Source organism: Macaca fascicularis, chromosome 20 (genome assembly GCF_037993035.2).
Source record: "Macaca fascicularis isolate 582-1 chromosome 20, T2T-MFA8v1.1".
Lineage (NCBI taxonomy): Eukaryota > Metazoa > Chordata > Mammalia > Primates > Cercopithecidae > Macaca > Macaca fascicularis.
The window spans coordinates 29597002-29617040 of NC_088394.1; the positions used below are offsets into that span (position 1 = coordinate 29597002).

The window sequence follows — 20039 nt, forward strand, 5'->3', positions numbered from 1 at the left end:
TTTTAAGGGTGGAGCTGCCATCAAGTCCCCGGAGGATGCACTGAATTTGGGGGCAGCACCTTTAGCTGCTGTGGACTCCGAGCCTTGGCAGCTCCCGCTCCAGGCCTGGGAGAAAGATGATTTCCTGGCAGCGTGCGGTGATTGTGAGCATTTGACTATCTTACTGCAGTTTTCCCTTATCACTGCTCTCCAAAAATGAGTGGAAAACAAAAAATTTTGCTGAGACAAGCGATAATATGAGTTAGGCAAAGTTGGAGAATTTTACAGTTGCTGATATCAGCAAATTGTGAGTTTCAAACACTGCTTACAGAAGGAAGCCCAAAATTAAAGGGGATATAGAAACGTGTAAAAGATGAGATGCAGTGAAGATGGAGAAAATGAATAGATTTTTAAATTTTTGAATTATGAAGAATCATCAACAAATTATTTTGTGGTTCCAAATACAGGGAGAAGTTCACAGATCCACAGAACTGATGACGGGGTACTGCTGGCGACAAACCCCTCAGCACAAGAGGGAGAAAGTTGCTGCTCCACTTTGCCTTGGCAGTCTTTGTAAGGCAGTAGATAAGTCAGTCTCGAAGTTAGCAATCACATCCCTCGGCCTGGTTTCCCGCAAGGGCATCATTAATGCACCACAATTAATTTATTCTGTCCATTAAATGTCAGCTCTCAAGTATATTGATGTAAAATTTTTTTACAGAAAACTGTTTTGTATTATTTGCACTTGATGTTTAGTTACATTTTAAATATTTTGTTTGTCTCATTTTGTTTTGTTTTTGAGACAGAGTCTTGCTCTGTCACCCAGGCTGGAGTGCAATGGCGCAATCTCGTCTCACTGCAACCTCCACCTCCTGGGTTCAAGCGATTCTCCTGCCTCAACCTCCCGAGTAGCTGGGATTACAGGTGCGCACCACCGCGCCCAGCTAATTTTTATATTTTTAGTAGAGACAGGATTTCACCATATTGGCCAGAGCTGGTCTCAAACTCCTGACCTCAGATGATCCATCCACTTTGGCCTCCCAAAGTGCTGGGATTACAGGTGTGAGCCACCGTGCCTGGCCTATTCCTAGCCTTTTATATATAGAACTTTTTTTTTTCACATTTTAAAGGAACATTTATGTTTAATCATGGAATATTTCAAACATACAGAAAATCACAGAAAATAAATAACAACCACTTATTTATCTTCTCCCCAACCCCATGTATAAATGTTAAAATACTATGTCAAATGCTAAATTTAACACATGCTAAAGGCTCCTGGCTGGATGTGGAGGCTCACACCTGTAATCCCAGTACTTTGGGAGGAGGAGTGAGGAGGACTGCTTGAGTCCAAGAGCTCAAGATCAGCATGGGCAACATAGTAAGATCTCATCTCTACAAAAAACAAAAAAAGCTAGCTGGGCATGGTGGTGTGCATCTGTAATCCCATGACTGGGAGGCTGAGGTGGGAGAATTGCTTGAGTCTGGGAATTTGAGGCTGCAGTGAGCCCTGATCATGCCACCGCATTCCAGCGTGGGCGACATAGCAAAACTTGTCAAAAAAAAAAAAAAAGTTTCCTCTCTGCCCCACCGTAGTCGACCACTCTTCTGGTCTCCATCTTTGTAGATGAATTTTGCCCATTCTCTAACTCGTATATGAAAGGAACCAGACATTAGGCATTCTGTTGTCTGGTTTCTTTCACTTAAGATAAAATTGAGTTAACCTGTGTTGTTGTACAGAACTGTACTTTGTTTTTGTTATTTATTTATTTGTTGTAAAGACAGGGTCTGGCTGTGTTGCCCAGGCTGGTCTCGAACTGTTGGACTCAAGCAATCCACCTGCCTTGGCCTCACCAAAGCTCTGGGACCACAGGCATGAGCGGCAGCACCTGGTCTGTAGTTTGATCTTGTTTCTTGCTGAGTAGTAGCCCATGGCATGACTTTGTTATTTTGGGTGTCCATTCTCCTCTGGATGGGTTCTACTTTGTGAAACCACACCCTGGCCTAGCTCCCCTTCTCCCTGCCTCTCTCCAGGCTCACATCCACACGCCGAGGCCTCCACCGCCGTTCTGCTTCCTGCCCTTCCACTCCTGTGGGACGTCAGAGAGCTATGGGGCTCCCTGGATACCAACTGGCTCCTGAGGCCTGGAGGCGGGTGGTCTTCTGGGAGAAGGAAGTCCCTTGCAGGTGGTGGAGGGGGACAGGATGAGGGTTTTTCCCCAGGGTGTCATTGGCCCCTGCCCCCACTTCTGTTCCTTAACTAACCAGGGCCCTCCTACCCACTGTGCCCCTCCTCCTGCCACGTGGAGGCCCTGAATCATTATTTCAACTAACCCCTGGGAGGGTGAGCACCTTCTGTGCTGTGGCCCCAACCTTTCACTTCCCCTCGACGCACTGCTCAGGGATGACCTTCGGCACCGTGCTTCTTCTGAGTGGTGAGTGGGGCCAGGGGGCTGGGGAGAAGCTTGGAGGGATTCTGAGGGGACTCCATCTGGGAGGGCAGGCTGGGGGCTGGTGGACGGCTCCCACCACTCTCATGAGGAGCTGAGGCAGGGGAGTGCTTCGTGTGCGAGTGGCCCAGAGTCGGGAGAGTGTGACCTGAATGAAGAGGGGCTCAGGGGCTGTGCTCACGTGGCAACTAAGCTACCTCTTCAGCTGGCTATGTTGTCCCAGGCTTCCCCGCTCCCGCTGATGGGGTCTCTGGTGTGGGCGAGAGAGGTCTCCCCAGCCTCCTCCGGGAATGGAAGGCCACAGAAGCCACCAGGGAGGGGGAAAGGTTGGACATCATCTCCCTGGGCCTGTTTCCCCCAAGTCCTGACTGCACGTAGGGAAGAGTCCCCTTGCTGAAAACTGCATCAGAGCCACATTCACGTGCCATCAAAAATCAGGCTTGGCCAGGTGCGCTGGCTCATGCCTATAATCCCAGCACTTTGGGAGGCACTTTGGGAGGGAGATGGGCAGATCCCCTGAGGTCAGGAGTTTGTGACCAGCCTGGCCAACATGGTGAAACCCCGTCTTTACCAAAAATACGAAAATTAGCGGGGCGTGGCGGCATGCACTTGTAATCCCAGCTACTTGGGAAGCTGAGGCAGGAGAATCGCTTGAACCCAGGAGATGGAGGTTGCAGTGAGCTGAGATTGTGCCACTGCACTCCAGCCTGGGCAACAGAGCGAGACTCCATCTCAAAAAAAAAAAAAAAAAAAAAGAGGCTGGGAGGTCCGAGGGATTGGGGCTTCTTTAACTCTCACTCCCTCCCACCCCCACCAAATATTCCTCAGTCCTGGCTTCTTTTCATGGATTCAACCTGGATGTGGAGGAGCCCACCATCTTCCAGGAGGACGCAGGCGGCTTTGGGCAGAGCGTGGTGCAGTTTGGTGGATCTCGGTAGGCCCCACTCACCCTCCTTCCCCAACCTCCACTGCATCATGTCCTGCGGATGGGTACACACGGGTTACCCCAGGGAGGCGTCCTGGAGGAAGGGCAGCAGGGGTAAGAAATCTTTCCTTGGCTCCTTGGAGGCCCTGATACCAGCATGTATTATTCTCAATCCCAGGGAGGGCCACAAAACTCTAGACAAGACCCCACCTTATCTCAGGAGGGAGGCCTTGAACCTGCCTTCCAGGCAGGGCCCACTTCTTGGGGGCCAGTGCAGTCACACAGGGCCCACACTCATTAAGTTTGGAGTTTAATGTTCTGCCCTTAACCTCTTGAAATTCCTGATGATTTTTATTTTTATTTTTACTCCAGCTCTGTTGCCCAAGCTGGAGTGCAGTGGTGCAATCACAGCTTACTGCAGCCTCAAACTCCCGGGCAAAGTGATCCTCTCACCTCAGCCTCCTGAATAGCTGGGACCACAGGTGCATGCCATCATGCCTGTTTTTTGTTTTGTTTTGTTTTGCTTTTTATGGAGACAGAGTCTTGCTATGTTGTCCAGACTGGCTGAACTCCTGGGCTCAAGCAGTCCTCCTGCCTTGGCCTCCCAAAGTGCTGGGATTACAGGTGTGAGCCACTCTGCCTTGCCAATTCTTGATTTTATCTGTGCATTTGTGTTTTGTAAGTAAAGAATGATGGCAGGGCTGGGCACCATGACTCACGCCTATAATCCCAACACTTTGGGAGGCCGAGGCAGGCACATCATCTGAGGTCAGGAGTTTGAGACCAATTTGGCCAACACAGCAAAACCCCGTCTCTACTAAAAATGCAAAAAAAAAAAAAAAAAAAAAAAAATTAGCTGGGCATGGTGGCAGGCACCTGTAATCCCAGATACTTAGGAGGCTGAGACAGGAGAATCGCTTGAACCTGGGAGGTGGAGGTTGCAGTGAGCCGAGATCGCGCCACTTTACTCCAGTCTGGGTGACAGAGTGAGACTCCGTCAAAATAAAAAAAAGAATTATGGGAGAAGGGAGACGCACTGGGGGTTTGGAGCCTTAGCTCAGCAGCAGCCCCACCTCCCACCACCTCCTAGGGAAGGGGTATCAGCTGCTGGCTCCCCCATCCGCATGGGAGCAATGACCACTGTCACCTTCCACCCCTGGCATGAGCTGGGTAAAGTCAGTTAGGTGCGCTCACCCTGGGAGTACCCTGAGGGAGTGGGACACTGCATAGCAAATAAAAAAACCCCAGGAGAGGTTGAGGGAGAGAACAGAAGAAAGGTAAGAGCCCCTCAAGCCCAAGAGACCCCACATGTTTCTTTCGAATTGGGGCCCACAAATGATGAGCCTATCCCCGCTTCCAGGAGCTCACATTCTCCTGCCCCAGAGAGTTCCAGTCACAGTGTGACACAGGCGTCACCAAGGTCTGGGGGGCGCAGACAGGGAGACAGCAGACCCAGGGGGGCTCCATGGAGGAAGTGGTGCTGGCAGTGAGCCCCAGTGGACAGGAAGGCTCAGTTGGTCACAAGGAGCTGTGAGAGGTCACCGAGCTCCAGCTGCACATCCCTCTCCCTTCCTCATGTGACCGGCAGTCTGGGGGGATGGAAGCAAGTGCCAGGCACCAGGGTTTTGTTTTTATTTATTGCAAAATGTGGCCAACTGAAGTGCACGAATCCGAAAGACCCAATTTGATGAGGGATACACATGTTTGTGCCTGGGTGAGCCCCACCTAGGTCAGCTGCTCCTGTGTAAAATCCCACAGGCACAGGGCTGCCATGGACCCCTTCTCATTACCCAACAAACCCAGAGAACCAGTGGTCAGACTTCTGCACCATCAGTTTTTTAGGCCACATTTTAAAAAAAGAATACATTGCCTGAGTGTGGTGGCGCATGCCTATAATCCTAGCACTTTGGGAGGCTGAGGTGGGTGGATCACCTAAGGTCAAGAGTTCAACACCAGCCTGACCAATATGGTGAAACCCCGTCTCTACTGAAAAATACAAAAATTAGCCTGGTGTGATGCCTGTAATCCCAGTTAGCTGGGTGACTGAAACAGGAGATTCGCTTGAACCTGGGAGGTGGAGGTTGCAATGAGCCGAGATCACGCCATTGTACTCCAGCCTGGGCGACAGAGTGAAACTCCATCTCAAAAAACATGTGGGTTGATGGGCTACCCTAAAGGTTTGCTCATCGTTTGTATCAGCAGGTTCCAAACTGCTGCCTCTCTAGCCAATGCTCAGATTTTCATCACAAAGCCTTAGGCATCCCCTGAATCATGATGCACAGGGATTGCAGCTTTCTGTAAAGGAGCGGCACCTAGAAGGAGCCTTCACATGGCCATTTAATGAAACCTTGCTTGGTGCATTAACATACACCAGTATTTGTCTGTTTTTCTCACCGGGGTGAGGAGATTGTGGGTAGTGAGAAAACATTTCCGAAATTAAAAAACTTTCCCACTCAAGGATTTTTGCAAATAAACCATGGACTCTACATAACTCTAGATATAGTTATGGATCCTAGTACACTGCTTTACCAATTGAAATTGCTTATATAATATTTAAATTGGTCCAATGAATTACAGAATCAACTATTGGTTTTGAAAGCACATGTCTTCAGGAAATCGTTCCAATTAACTTGAGATGATCTTATTTCTTGGGTGATTCAAAATAATGGCAACTCAGAAACGCAGTGCACTTACCCATGATTGGGAAATGCCATTTTGGTCTTTAAATAGTTTTCTTTTTGGTGAATGTTAAAAAAAAAAATTCTAAACATAAATACACACATACGTACGTATGCACACTCAAAACCAAATAAACCCCAGCATGACCCCTGGGCATCTGTGGGTTATACTCGGGCCCTGATTTCTGAATATTCTGCCAAATGGCAAATGCCAGAAGATTTCCCTCACAAAGTCTCACTTCCCCATGGAGGGACACTTCCTCGCCCCCAGTGCCTGCTGCTCCCACCGCTCCTGTGGCTACAGTGACATGGCCACGGTTGTGTCTCCAGACTCGTGGTGGGAGCACCCCTGGAGGTGGTGGCGGCCAACCAGACGGGACGGCTGTATGACTGCACAGCTGCCACCGGAGTGTGCCAGCCCATCCCGCTGCACAGTGAGTGACCACCTGGGAATTGGGCCCCTCAACCCTCCTGGACCCAATTGTGCCCCCGCTTAGCTTCCAGTCCAGACCCTCCCCACAAATAAGTGTGTGCTGTGAGTGAGACCCCACGTGTCTGCCCTCGCAGTCCACCCCGAGGCCGTGAACATGTCCTTGGGCCTGACCCTAGCAGCCTCCACCAACCGCTCTTGGCTTCTGGTGAGTGAGTGCTTTGGGCCACGGTGGCGGGGAGGGGGGTTGTAGGGGAGGAGGCTGGGGCTGGGGGTGAAGGAGGAGGGGGTGCTAGGGGCTCCTGGCTCACAGGTTCCTGCCTCCAGGCCTGTGGCCCGACCCTGCACAGAGTCTGTGGGGAGAACTCGTACTCAAAGGGTTCCTGCCTCCTGCTGGGCTCGCACTGGGAGATCATCCAGACAGTCCCCGACGCCCTGCCAGGTAGGTTCCCGGCAGGCCACGGTTCCCTGTGGAGCACATGCTGGCACTGAGGGTGAGCAGGCATGAGGCCTGTGTTTGGGCTCATGTGCCCTCCCTGGAGGGCCAAGTGTGGCTAGGACAGAAGCCAAGAGGGGAGGGCGGCTCAGGCAGGAGCCCTGCTGCTCCAGGGTAGAAGTTCTTTGTAGGGTTTTTCTTTACAATTTTTTTCTTTATAAGACAGGGTCCCCGCCAGGCACGGTGGCTTAGGCCTGTAATCCCAGCACTTTATGAGGCTGAGGTGGGAGGATCACCTGAGGTCAGCAGTTCGAGACCAACCTGGCCAATGTGGTGAAACCCCTCTACTAAAAATACAAAAAAAAAAAAAAAAAAAAAAAAAGTCGGATGTGGTGTGCACCTGTAATCCCAGCCATTCGGGAGACTGAGGCAGGAGCATCACTTGAACCCAGGAGGCGGAGGTTGCAGTGAGCCGAGATTGTGCCATTGCACTCCAGCCTGGGTGACAAGAGCAAAACTCCATCTCAAAAAAACAAAAAACAGAGTCTCTGTCAGGCTGCATGTACCACCACACCCTGTTAATTTTTTTGAGACAGAGTCTTGCTATGTCACCCAGGCTGGAGTGCAGTGGTGCAATCATAACTCACTGCAGCCTCGAACTCCTGGGCTCAAGTGATCCTCCTCCCTTAGCCTACCGAGTAGTTGGGACTGCAGGTACATGCATCACACCTGGCTAATTTTAAAACATTGTGTTTTTGTAGAGATGGGAGTCTTGCTATGTTGCCCAGGCTGATCTTGAACTCCTGGGCTCAAATAATCCTCTGCCACAGACTCTCAAAGTGTTGGGATGACAGGCATGAGTCCTCATGCCCGGTTTGAGGAGTGAAAGTTCTGATGGGGGCAGAGAGAAAGTTCCGATTCAGACCAGAGAGGCCATGACCACAGGCATGCTGGGCCTTTAGACAAAGGTGGAGCAGCAGCAGAAACATTCCCAGAGCAAATGGTGAGGGTGGAGTGTATGGAGGGGACTGAGGGAAGGGGGAAGAGACATCCAGGGCTTTTGGGGGGGATCGTGCCCAGCCTGAGATGTCTGTGAAGCCAGGTTAGGGAGGTGGCACTTAAAAACAAGGGGTAAATGTCTTCTCACAGCCGTCTCTGGAACTCATGAGGTGGGGTGCCTGATGCAAATGGGACTGGAGCATAAACCTGGTGCAGGCAAGGAGGGTGTGGGTCCAAGTGGAAGGGACCAGGGTCCACTGAACATCACCTGTGTGCCAGGCAGTGCTGAGTACCTGGTAGGAATCACCTTATTGCATCCTCACAACATCCCGAGTGGTGGGCAGGCCCATTCCCATAGATGAGAAAACCAAGGTTCAGATAGCTAAGTTCCCATCAATAAAAAGAGGCAGAGCCCAGAGCTTGAGCCATCCTTGCCTGATTGGTGGGGTCATTTTTCAAAAGGACATGTCCAGGCTTCTGCTAGTGGAAGCCCAGGGAATACAATAAAAAGACCAAGAAAACAGAAGAGACATTGTGAGAGGATTTGCCACAGACCTGGCTTGAGAGAGGATGAGAGGGTGGTTTCTTGATGCAGCTGAAAAAACAAGTACCAGTGTAAGACATTGGCTGCCCAGATGTGGGCAAAAAAGGGGAGCTCCTGGGGAATCCGCAACCTGCCCCATGGATATCAAGATTTGCTGGTGATTGAAGAAGCAGGAAGGAAGGTGACCTTCTGTTTCTCCCCAGCACCCTTGAAGCACCAAGTGGTTGAGCAGGTGGGGTGGGGGAGAGGAAAGAGGAAAAGGCATTTTTTTCTGCAGTGGTGGGCGCGGGGCAGAAACCACAGCCCTGCGGTGTGGGCCTCACACCTTAGTGCTCTGATGGCCTGATCTCCCACCACCCTGTGGGCAGCACAGGATGTGGCTGCTGGTGGAGATACCAACTGGGCCCTGAACACAGGCCACACCCCCCATGAGCCTGGGGGCAGCATGAAAATTCTTGTTTGTTTATGTGCATATGATGTGTCCTCACAATTGCAGAGCGAACTCTACAGACTCTGAGGTCACTTGGGAATGTTCCCTTTTTTTTTTTTTTTTTTTGCGACAGAGTCTTACTCTGTCGCCTAGGCTGGAGTGCAATGGCACAATCTCGGCTCACTGCAGCCTCTGCCTCCCGGGTTCAGGTGATTCTCCTGCCTCAGCCTCCCAAATAGCTAGGATTACAGGCACCCGCCACCATGCCTGGCTAATTTTTTTGTATTTTTAGTAGAGATGGGGTTTCACCATGTTGGCCAGGCTGGTTTCGAACTCCTGGCCTCAAGTAATCCACCCACCTCAGCGTCCCAAAGTGCTAGGATTACAGGTGTGAGCCACCACGCCCAACTGGGAATGTTCTTGGGTGCCGCTTCCATGGGAGCGTGAAGGGTGGACGCAATGCAATCATAACAGAGGCCCAAGGCCAGCACAGGGGTGCTTGTCTGTCATCTCAGCGCTTTGGGAGGCCGAGGTGGGTGGATCATTAGAGCCCAGGAGTTTGAGATCAGCCTGGGCAACATGATGAAACTCCGTCTCTACAAAAATATACAAAAATTAGCCAGGCAAGGCGGTGCACGCCTGTAGTACCAGCTACTCAGGAGGCTGAGGTGGGAGAATTGCCTGAGCCTGGAGAGGTCGAGGCTGCACTGACCTGTGATCACACCACTATACTCCAGCCTGGGTGACAGTGAGACTCTGCCTCAAAAAAACAAAAAATGAAAAAACCAGAGGCCTCAGCCAATGCCTGGGGGGCTCAGAGTGCAGCTGGCCCTTCAGACACTGAACCAGTCATTGGTAAAGGCTACCTCCAGGTGCAGGAGGTGTCCCCGTGGGCAAGAGCTCCCCTCTGCCTAGCATGATTCCTGGGAAGGGACTCAGCTCAGAGCCAACTCCACATAGCTGGAAATGAGGACCTCTGATCTGACCGGGGATTAGGGCTGGGTCTGGGGTGGATCCCTGCCGCACCCCCACAGCAGCCCTACAGGCATATCCTACAGGCCTCGAAGGTGCCTGGCACGTGGTGAGAATTGTGCCAGTGGTTGACCCTGGCGGAGGGCCAGGACTTGTCTCCAGCATCCATGTGTGTGTTGCTTTATCCTTGCAGTAATCCCATATGGCAGCCACTGCTATTGCCTTCATTTTACAGAAAGGGACACTGAAGTCCAGAGAAGTTAAGTAATGTGCCTGAATTCACCAATTAGCACATGGCTGAGCTGGGGTTTAGCCCAGGCACACTGGCTCCAGAACACGCACCCTGAACCACTTTGCTAGACATTCACCCGTGATGCTTGTGGCACCCCTAGCATCTGTGTTTAATGAATATTTATTGATTAAATGAATGAGGAGCCCACCTGGGCCCTGGGTTCTCATCTCCCTCTTTCCAGGCCATGTGGGAGGGAGGGAGCAGGGGGCTGGGGTGGCAGATTGGGGCCTCCTTCAAGGAGGGGTCGGAAACCAGGTGGGGATGCCAAGAACAGCTCCCAGGTTCTGTTGAGCAGGAGCTGCAGGACAGGGCTGGGCCCCCACAGTGCGTCTCCAATTCCTCCCCATTCCCCCACAGAGTGTCCACATCAAGAGATGGACATCGTCTTCCTGATCGATGGCTCTGGAAGCATTAACCAAAATGACTTTAACCGGATGAAGGGCTTTGTCCAAGCTGTCATGGACCAGTTTGCGGGCACTGACACCCTGGTGAAGACTGGGCACCTGGGGCTGGGGGTTGGGGGACGGGGGAGGCTGGCCTGGGAGAGGCATCCTGGGAGGGGGTGGGGGCAGGCCAGTGGAGCCGTATGCCATGGGGCTGGAGTGGAGGATGAAGCTATGGTCCCAGCGCAGGCCCAACTTGAGCCCTGACCTAGGAGGCGACACCCCTTGGCATTTAATATGTATCCAAAAGCTACAGGAAATACAATGTTTCTGCTGTTTAAAAACATTGAAAGTGTTTAAAAAATAATTTTGCTATGAAATTTGACTGACTATAACTCAGTCAACTGATTGATGATTTATTGTATTTTCTATGTAACTAATGATATATTTTTATTATTTTATTTTCCAATAACTAGTGTCTGTGTATGTGCAAAACCGCCCAATTTGTTGTTTTTTAAACAGGGTCTTGCTCTGTCATCCAGGCTGCAGTGTGGGGGCACAATCATCGCTCACTGCAGGCTTGATCTCCTAGGCTCAAGTGATCCTCTTGCCTCAGCCTCCCGAGTAGTTGGGACTACAGGTGCATGCCACCATGCCTGGCTAATTTGTTAAAATTTTTATTTGTAGAGATGGGGTCTTGCTATATTGCCCAACCTGGTCTCCAACTCCTGGCTCAAATAGTCCTCCCACCTTGGTCTCTCAAAGTGCTGGGATTACAGGCATGAGTCACTACGCCCAGCCACAAATACTTGAGAATCAAGGAAATACACAAATTGATTTAATGTGTGATAAATTTTTTTATAAGCTAAGGGTAGCAAATATTGTGGTTGGCAAGGTTATTTTTAGTAAACTGTGAAGGAAACATCATTTGGTTTAGATTTTCCAGTTTATATTTTGTATTTTTGGGCCAATGAATTTTCTTCTCTGGGTTTCAGTATATTATTTGTAGGGCCTCAAAACACATGGGAAATGGTTTGTAAATCCAAAATAATTCCAAAATAAAGTTTATTAAAACTAAAAACAATATGGCTTGGTGTGGTGGCTCAAACCTGTAATCCCAGCACTTTGGGAGGCTGAGGTGGGAGGACTGCTTGAGGCCAGGAGTTCGAGACCGGCCTGGGCAATATAGTGAGACCTTGTCTCTACCAAAACCAAACCAAAACAAAACAAAACAAAAAACAAAGCCAGGCATGGTGGTGTGTGCCTGTAGTTCCAGCTACTTGGGAGGCTGAGGCAGGAGGATCACTTGAGGCCAGGAGCTTGAGAGACCTGTCTCTACAAAAAATTAAAATAAACAATAGAAACAGGCACTGAACCCTGGGCCCTCCCCGCTGGCCTTTGCAGTTCGCACTGATGCAGTACTCAAACTTCCCGAAGATCCACTTCACCTTCACCCAATTCCGGACCAGCCGGAGCCAGCAGAGCCTGGTGGATCCCATCGTCCAACTGAAAGGCCTGACATTCACAGCCACGGGCATCCTGCAAGTGGTGTAAGCACTCCCAACCCCGGCCTGCCAATGTGGCTGCCACCCCCACTTCCTAACCCTGGGTCAGCACAGCTCTTCTCAGAGGCTGAGGGAGGCTCCGGGGAAAGGGGCTACCAAGGGGCATGTCAGGGCTGCAGGGAAAACCTCCCCCCGGGGTGCTCCTGGCTGCCTCACTGCCGGTCTCCCTAATATAGGATGAGGCTCCTCTGCAGCTGTGCCTCCCCTTTGCCTGGTTCTGCAGAGCCTGGATCCCAGAACCCCTCCCCACCCCACAGCAGCCAGAGGCCCGGGCTTTGGCTCAGACACATCAGGCTTCCATCCTGGCTCCCCACGAGCTACTCTGGGTGTAACCCTGGGAGTGATGGGCTCTAAGTCTCAGTGACTCTCAGATGAGGATAAGCTCACAGCTTAGGATTGAGATCATGCGTATGGGGTGCTCAGCTCGGGGCACACAGGAGGTGTCAGATAAATGCCTGAGGTTTTATCAGAGAATGGAGCAGTCAGGGACTCAGGAATTGTCACCCAAGGTCGTCCTGGTGCCTTTCTCCCTACTCACCTCCTCCCCTGCATCCCTCACCCCTGCGCAACCCCTGTGCTACTCAGGCACTCACCATGGGCCTGCCTTATGCACATACGGTCTATGCCTAAAATGATGTAGGAGGTGGGGCCCCCGAGAAGGGCATGTGGTTCTTGTGGGAAGGAGCTGGGCTGAAGGTCGGGGATCCTTGGCTTCCTGCACACACCCCTGGGAGCGGCCATGGGGTGCTGCTAGAATTTGGCTTAAGCAAGAGATGCTCCTGCCAAACGCACCATCTTTACTTCTGGGAGGATCTTCTGCCTTGAACGGTGGCCCCCTGTGACTCAGCAACCCAGAGGAAGGCCTCCGTCTGTCCTGTAAGATTAAAGTAATACAGGAGTGTCCCCCTCCTGGAGTCTCCACCTCACCCCTCAAAGTTCTTCCAGTGGTGGGGCCTGGGAGAAAAAATGAATGAGGCAGAGGTGACCAAGTGGTTCTCACCAACTCCAGTGATGCTTTCAAGCCCAGAGTGCAGGGAGTTTCCCAGCAGCCTCTGCTCCCCAGAGCCAAGCCCATCTCAGGGCTGGACTCAGCCAAGGATTGGACCTCCCTGCTGCCGGCCCTTCCCTTCCCTTCTTCCCTTCCCTTCCCTTCCCTTCCTCCCTTTCTCCTTCCCTCCTTTCTTTCTTCCCTCCTTTCTTTCTTCCCTTCCTCCCTTCTTCCCTTCCTCCTTTCCCTCCCTTCCCTCCTTCCTTCTCTCTCTCTCTTGTTTTTTTAGACAGAGTCTCACTCTGTCGCCCAGGCTGGAGTGCAATGGCACAATCTTGGATCACTGCAACCTCCATCTCCTGGGTTCAAGCGATTCTCCTGCCTCAGCTTCCCAAGTAGCTGGGATTACAAGTGCACACCACCATGCCCGGCGAATTTTTGTATTCCCAGTTCAAGCAATTCTCCTGCCTCAGCCTCTGAGCAGCTGGGACTATAGGCCTGCACCACCACGCCTGGCTAATGTTTGTATTTTTAGTAGAGATGGGGTTTCACCATATTGGCCAGGCTGGTCTCGAACTCCTGACCTCAAGTGATCTGCCCACCTCGGCCTCCCAAATGCTGGGATTACAGGTGTGAGCCACCATGCTCAGCCTCTTCCTTCTCTTCCTTCTTTTCTTCCCTTTCTTTCTTTTCTTCTTTTTTTAAAAAGAAGTTTTATTACAAAAAAAAAAAGCAAAACCCAAATGGCAATAACAGTAAGGAAACTTTTTTAAAAAGAAGTATTATATTACCCACAGTCCCTCTAGTCAACCACCCTACAGTATTTTAGTAACATCAAGGGATACTTGCAAGTGAATCAATAAATCTCAGCCGCATAGCACAATGCCACTTCCATCCCCATCTTTATTCAGGCTTATTTTGTATGGTCACATTCAGGGCAGAAACTATTTTCATCCTGTTTGGGTTTTTTCCCCACCTCATCTAGGTCCACAATTTTTTGTTTTCCTTTTTTTTTTTTTTTTTTTTTTTTTGAGATAGGTCTCACTCTGTTACCCAGGCTGGGGTGCAGTGGCACGATCATGGCTCACTGCAGCCTCCTCCTGACTCAGCCTCCCGAGTTGGGATCACAAGTGCATGCCACCATATCTGGCTAATTTTAAAAAATATTTTTTGTAGAGACGGGGTCTTGCTATGTTGCCCGGGCTGGTCTTGAACTCTGGCCCTCGAGAGATCCTCCTGCCTCGGCCTCCCATACTGCTTTCCTTTGAAATGGCTGTGTCTACTAACAGGCTAGGTCATGACTGGCTAAACCCTTTCCCCAGTGTTGGATATTTGGGTTATTTCCAATATCATATTTGGCACCTGTGTGTATTTGCTCTGAGTTTATAGAGTTACATGAGCAGGCAGTTACTTTTTTTTTTTTTTTTTTTTTTTTTGAGACAGAGTCTCACTGTCGCCCAGGCTGGAGTGCAATGGCGTGATCTCAGCTCACTGCAACCTCCGCCTCCCAGGTTCAAGCGATTCTCCTGCCTCAGACTCCTGAGTAGCTGGGACCACAGGCACGTGCCACAACACCCGGCTAAGTTTCGTATTTTTAGTAGAGATGGGGTTTCACCATGTTGGTCAGTCTGATCTCAAACTCCTGACCTCGTGATCCTCCCACCTTGGCCTCCCAAGGTGCTGGGATTACAGGTGTGGGCCACTGTGCCCGGCCGATAGGTACATGTTTAATTGTTTGTTACAGCTGTCATCTAATTAGTAGTCACCCACAGGCCATTCACTGTAAAAGCTTGACCTTGTTTAATCTTCGGGATAACCTGACACTACTTGTTTCAGTTATCTACTGTTGCCTAACAAACCATCCCCAAATTAAGTGGGTTAAACAACCCAGCACTAAGCTAGTGTCTGGTGCCTGGGGGGGATATGCTGGAAGGCAGGCTTGGTGGGGATGGCTGAGCCTCTTACTTCCGGGGGCCTTCTTCCATGTGACCACTCCATGGGTGCCTCCAATAGGGCAGCCAGACTTCTCTCATTGTGGCTCAGGGCTCCCAAAAGTGCAAAAGCAAAAGAAACCAAGGCTTCTGAGACCTATGATTGGCATGGTGTCACTTCCACCACATGCTGCTGATGAGAGTGGGACTCAGCGAGGCCAGGTCCACTGTGGGAGGGAACCAGGTGTGGTTCACTGGGGGCCATCTTTAGAGACAGCTACAGCACAGTCATCCTCATCATACATGGAGAGAGGCAGAGGCCTGGAGAGGTTAAGTCCCATCCGCAAAGTGTGTCTGACTCCAAAGCCCCTGCTTTGAACCACACTTCCTCTGGGGAAGAGAGCTCAGCCTTGGATAGAATTTAGAAACAAAGAATGTGACTTCCTTTATTATTGATCGAATTATGGTTTGTGTGGCTTTCAAAAATGGCCAAATTAGCTGGGCACGGTGGCTCACGCCTGTAATCCCAGCACTTTGGGAGGCTGAGGCTGGTGGATCACTTGAGGTCAGGAGTTTGAGATCAGCCTGACTAACATGGTAAAACCTCATCTCTACTAAAAATACAAAAATTAGCTGGTTATGGTGGTGGGCGCCTGTCATCCCAACTACTCAGGAGGCTGACGCAGGAGGATCGCTTGAACCTGGGAGGTGGAGGTTGCAGTGAACCGAGATCACGCCACTGCACTCCAGAGCCTGGGCATCAGAGTGAGACTCTGTCTCAAAAGAAAACCAAAAATGGCCAAATCAGTTCCTTAATATGCCTGATAGAATGTGAGGGTGCCAGGACTCCGCAGCCTCTCCAGATGAGAGCACGGCAAATGACGTCTTTCCAGTAGAGTCACATCTCAGTAGAGTCACATCTCAGTAGAGTCATCTTCCTTTCCTCCCTGACAGGACACAGCTATTTCATCATAAGAACGGGGCCCGCAAAAGTGCCAAGAAGATCCTCATTGTCATCACAGATGGGCAGAAATACAAAGACCCCCTGGAATACAGAGATGTCATCCCCCAGGCAGAGAAGGCTGGCATCATTCGCTACGCTATCGGGGTGCGCCTCTTCTTCACCCCTGCCCCAGGCTCAGCCTGCACCTCCTGCAGGTGCAGTGCTGCTGGGCTCCTCCTCCTCAGCTGCCTCTCTGCTGCAGGTGGGACGCGCTTTCCAGGAACCCACCGCCAGGCAGGAGCTGAACACCATCGGCTCAGCGCCTCCACAGGACCACGTGTTCAAGGTGGACAACTTTGCAGCCCTTAGCAGCATCCAGAAGCAGCTGCAGGAGAAGATCTATGCAGTTGAGGGTAAACGGGAGCAAGAGGGCTCCTGGGAGCCAAGGGGTCCCCACCCAATTGTCCCGCGCAGTCTTTTTTTTTTCTTTTTTTTTCTTTTGAGATGGAGTCTCACTTTGTCCCCAGGCTGGAGTGCAGTGGCACGATCTTGGCTCACTGCAACCTCTACCTCCTGGGTTCAAGTGATTCTCCTGCCTCAGCCTCCCGAGTAGCTGGGATTACAGGCATGCACCACCATGCCCAGCTAATTTTTGTATTTTTATTAGAGGTGGGGTTTTGCCATGTTGGCCAGGCTGGTCTCCAACTCCTGACCTCAGGTCATTCGACAACCTTAGCCTCTCAAAGTGCTGGGATTACAGGCATGAGCCACCGCTCCTGGCCTGTCTCGCGCAGTCTTGATGGGCCATTCCTGTTCACAACTCACTCAAAATTGCTCTCCAGAACCCAAGCCTCAGATCATGTTCTCCTCCCTGTGTTCTGAGTCCTCATGTGTCTCACGGCTTCTAGGAACTTCACTGACTTGTTTCCCTACAGGAACCCAGTCCAGGGCAAGCAGCTCCTTCCAGCATGAGATGTCCCAAGAAGGCTTCAGCGCAGCCCTCACAATGGTGGGTAGAGTCTGCCCTCAATCCACAGCTCTTGGATATCAATTCTGTGCCCACCCTGGGCTGGGAGCCAGACATAAACAAGATCAGACCCCGTCCTCAATTTCACCCTCTCGCTGGGGAGAGGCCTCCACGCTGTATGTTAGGGGCCAGGAGCACAGCAGGGAAGAGGGTGGCCTGGGTTCCTGCTCTCAAGGATCACTTATTCTAGTGGAGGAGACAGTAAGCAAGAGCCTCTCAGACAGCACTGAGCATCAGGGTAGAGAGAGAGATGGCCAGAGGAGTCTCAGTAATGGAAAAGGCCAGCCCTGGACAAATCAGGGGAGACTGTTCTGGGCACGGGACAAAGCGAGTGCCAGGCGGACCTGGGTCCAGGTTCTCGGAGGGAGAGAGAGGGGCTTGCCAGAGCCCAGGGAGCCCAGGCAGCCTGGAAGGAGAGGGCTGGAGGCTGAGAAGGACCAGGTGGGATCAAAGATGTGGTTTCAAAGTGCATGTGTGTTCAAAGGATCCAGATTGGGCCGGGCACTGTGGCTCACGTCTGTAATCCCAGCACTTTGGGAGGCTGAGACGGGTGGATCACTTGAGGTCAGGAGTTTGAGAACAGCCTGGGCAACATAGTGAGACTCTGTCTCTACAAAAAATTAAAAAATTAGCCAGGCATGGTGGCACGTGCCTGTGGTCTCAACTACTCAGGAGGGATTGCATGAGTTCAGGAGTTCAAGACCGCAGCGAGCTATGATTGTGCCACTGCATCACAGCCCGCGTGACAGAGCAACAGCCTGTTTCAAAAAAAAAAAAAAGGTGAAGTTGAAGTTGACTCTTACAGGGAGGGGAAATGAGCTGAGTCCCAGAAAACGAGAAGGGGAGGGAGGTGTCCCGGCCAAAGGCTTGATGTGCTTTGGAACAGAGGGAGGCTCCATGGCTTTGATGGGGAAGGGTCCTAGGTGCCACCGGAAGGGCCTTGGCGATGGTTTTCCAGCAGGGGTGGCTGCACATTTGGGTTTGGGGAAGCCTGGCACTGGGGCAGTAGACAGAGGGGCAGCGGTGAGCACAGCGGGGGCAGACAGGGCGGTGAGTGAGAGGAGAGTGAGCTGGCGGAGCAGTGGCTGTGGGGACAGAGGCTGCTGGTGAGGGCTGGGAAGACAGAGAAGAAAGGCCTGGATGGCAAGTGATGCAGGCGGCAGGCGTGTCTCTGGGACATACTGTCTTCCTGCTCCAGTCTCTGCTCAGCCCTGGAATTCTTTCCTCCCAGGATGGCCTCGTCCTGGGGGCTGTGGGGAGCTTTAGCTGGTCTGGAGGTGCCTTCCTGTACCCCCCAAATATGAGCCCCACCTTCATCAACATGTCTCAGGAGAATGTGGACATGAGGGACTCTTACCTCGGTGAGAAATGGCCAGGGGTTGGGGACAGGTGGGAGATGCACTGCCTGGGATGGGGTCCAGGGTTCTGGGGAGGGGAGATGGGGGCTGTGCTGCCCAGGGTGGGGGTCCAGGGTTCTGCGGAGGGGAGAAGGGGGCTGCGCTGCCTGAGGTGGGGTCTAGGGTTCTGGGGAGGGGAGAAGGGGGCTGTGCTGCCCAGGGTGGGGTCCAGGGTTCTGGGTGGGGGGAATGGGGACCTTTGTGCTGAGGCCTGGGCCCCTCAGGTTACTCCACTGAGCTAGCCCTATGGAAGGGGGTGCAGAGCCTGGTCCTGGGGGCCCCCCGCTACCAGCACACCGGGAAGGCTGCCATCTTCACCCAGGTGTCCGGGCAGTGGAGGCTGAAGGCCGAAGTCACGGGGACGCAGGTTGGCTGTGACAGGAGCCAGAGGGGAAGATGAGGGTGGGGACTGTGGCCGGGGCCGGGGAGAGGATGGAGGGGCTTTGGGGGCCTTGGGGGAGGTCCTGGTACCTGAGGAGAGGTGGGACCTGCCCACAGGGCTGCCTCTGGCGGGGACAGGCAGCATGACCCAGGCTCTGCCCCCCAGATCGGCTCCTACTTCGGGGCCTCCCTCTGCTCCGTGGATGTGGACGGTGATGGCAACACTGACCTGATCCTCATCGGGGCCCCCCATTACTACGAGCAGACCCGAGGGGGCCAGGTGTCCGTGTGTCCCTTGCCCAGGGGGGTGAGTGGCTGATGGGACCTGGACTGAGTGGGGTCCGGTGTGGGTGGAGGGGTCGCCTGGGTCGGGGTCTGACACTGCTTGTGTTCAGCAGAGGGTGCAGTGGCAGTGTGAAGCTGTTCTCTGTGGGGAGCAGGGCCACCCCTGGGGCCGCTTTGGGGCAGCCCTGACAGTGTTGGGGGACGTGAATGGGGACAAGCTGTCGGACGTGGCCATTGGGGCCCCGGGAGAGCAGGAGAACCGGGGTGCTGTCTACCTGTTTCACGGAGCCTCAGAATCCAGCATCAGCCCCTCCCACAGCCAGGTGAGGCCCCTGTCTTCAGCCTCTTCCACTCCCAGCTCTTTCCCATGTCCTGAGTTCACTGAACGCAGCCTCCTGTCTCTGTCACCATTCCCTTCCTTGTTTCAGTGGTTCATCAGCTAAGCACACGTCATCTCTCTTCTCTCCTCTGTTCTGGAAAGCCTTCCATCTGTGTGGGCAGCTTAATGGTTAGGAGAGCAGGCTTTGAGGTCAGAGGTCAGTTCAAATCCCTGGCCCGGCCAGCCATCCTGAGCTGTGTGGCCTTAGGCAGGTGACTGACAGCCTTGGTCAGCCTTAGTTTCTTTCTATAAAATGCAGAAATGATAAAACCAACTCCTTAGTCTTCTTGTAGAAATAACAGAGAGTGCTAAGGCAATCACCACTGCACTCACTGAAGGTTCACGAGTGACCTGACCAGTGATGAATACACAAATATATTCTACGCCTATTATTATGCTCTTACTTCCTCACCAACCTTTACTCTCATGACGGGTCGGACCCAAAGAGCCCCCTTCTCTGTTTGGGGAGCCCAAGGTCCTCACCCTGTTTGCTTTCTGTCTTTTTTTTTTTTTTTTTTTGAGACAGTCTCACTCTGTCGCCCAGGCTGGAGTGCAGTGGCGTAATCTTGGCTCACTGCAACCTCTGCCTCCTGGGTTCAAGCAATTCTCCTGCCTCAGCCTCCCG

General features: G+C 52.2%; 1 protein-coding gene across 5 annotated transcripts in view; it reads left to right on the plus strand.

Moving 5' to 3' along the window:
* The first annotated feature begins 2329 nt into the window (after positions 1-2329).
* The window catches only part of ITGAD (integrin subunit alpha D), a 33646-nt gene continuing 15936 nt past the window's right edge, over positions 2330-20039 (plus strand). For 4 of the 5 annotated variants that reach the window (XR_012428818.1, XM_005591746.5, XM_065537168.2 and 1 more), the window contains exons 1-14: positions 2330-2414; positions 3258-3363; positions 6363-6466; positions 6600-6670; positions 6790-6904; positions 10493-10623; positions 11923-12068; positions 15957-16110; positions 16208-16358; positions 16881-16954; positions 18204-18333; positions 18594-18736; positions 18917-19057; positions 19149-19358. Coding sequence is in view for 4 of the 5 variants with exons in the window: in XM_005591746.5 (XP_005591803.3) it covers positions 2384-2414; positions 3258-3363; positions 6363-6466; positions 6600-6670; positions 6790-6904; positions 10493-10623; positions 11923-12068; positions 15957-16110; positions 16208-16358; positions 16881-16954; positions 18204-18333; positions 18594-18736; positions 18917-19057; positions 19149-19358 (1707 nt within the window). In the remaining variant the exon portion in view is untranslated. Of the gene's footprint in view, positions 2415-3257; positions 3364-6362; positions 6467-6599; positions 6671-6789; positions 6905-10492; positions 10624-11922; positions 12069-15956; positions 16111-16207; positions 16359-16880; positions 16955-18203; positions 18334-18593; positions 18737-18916; positions 19058-19148; positions 19359-20039 lie in introns of those variants that run through there. The other variant, XM_074026991.1, reaches the window with a different exon arrangement.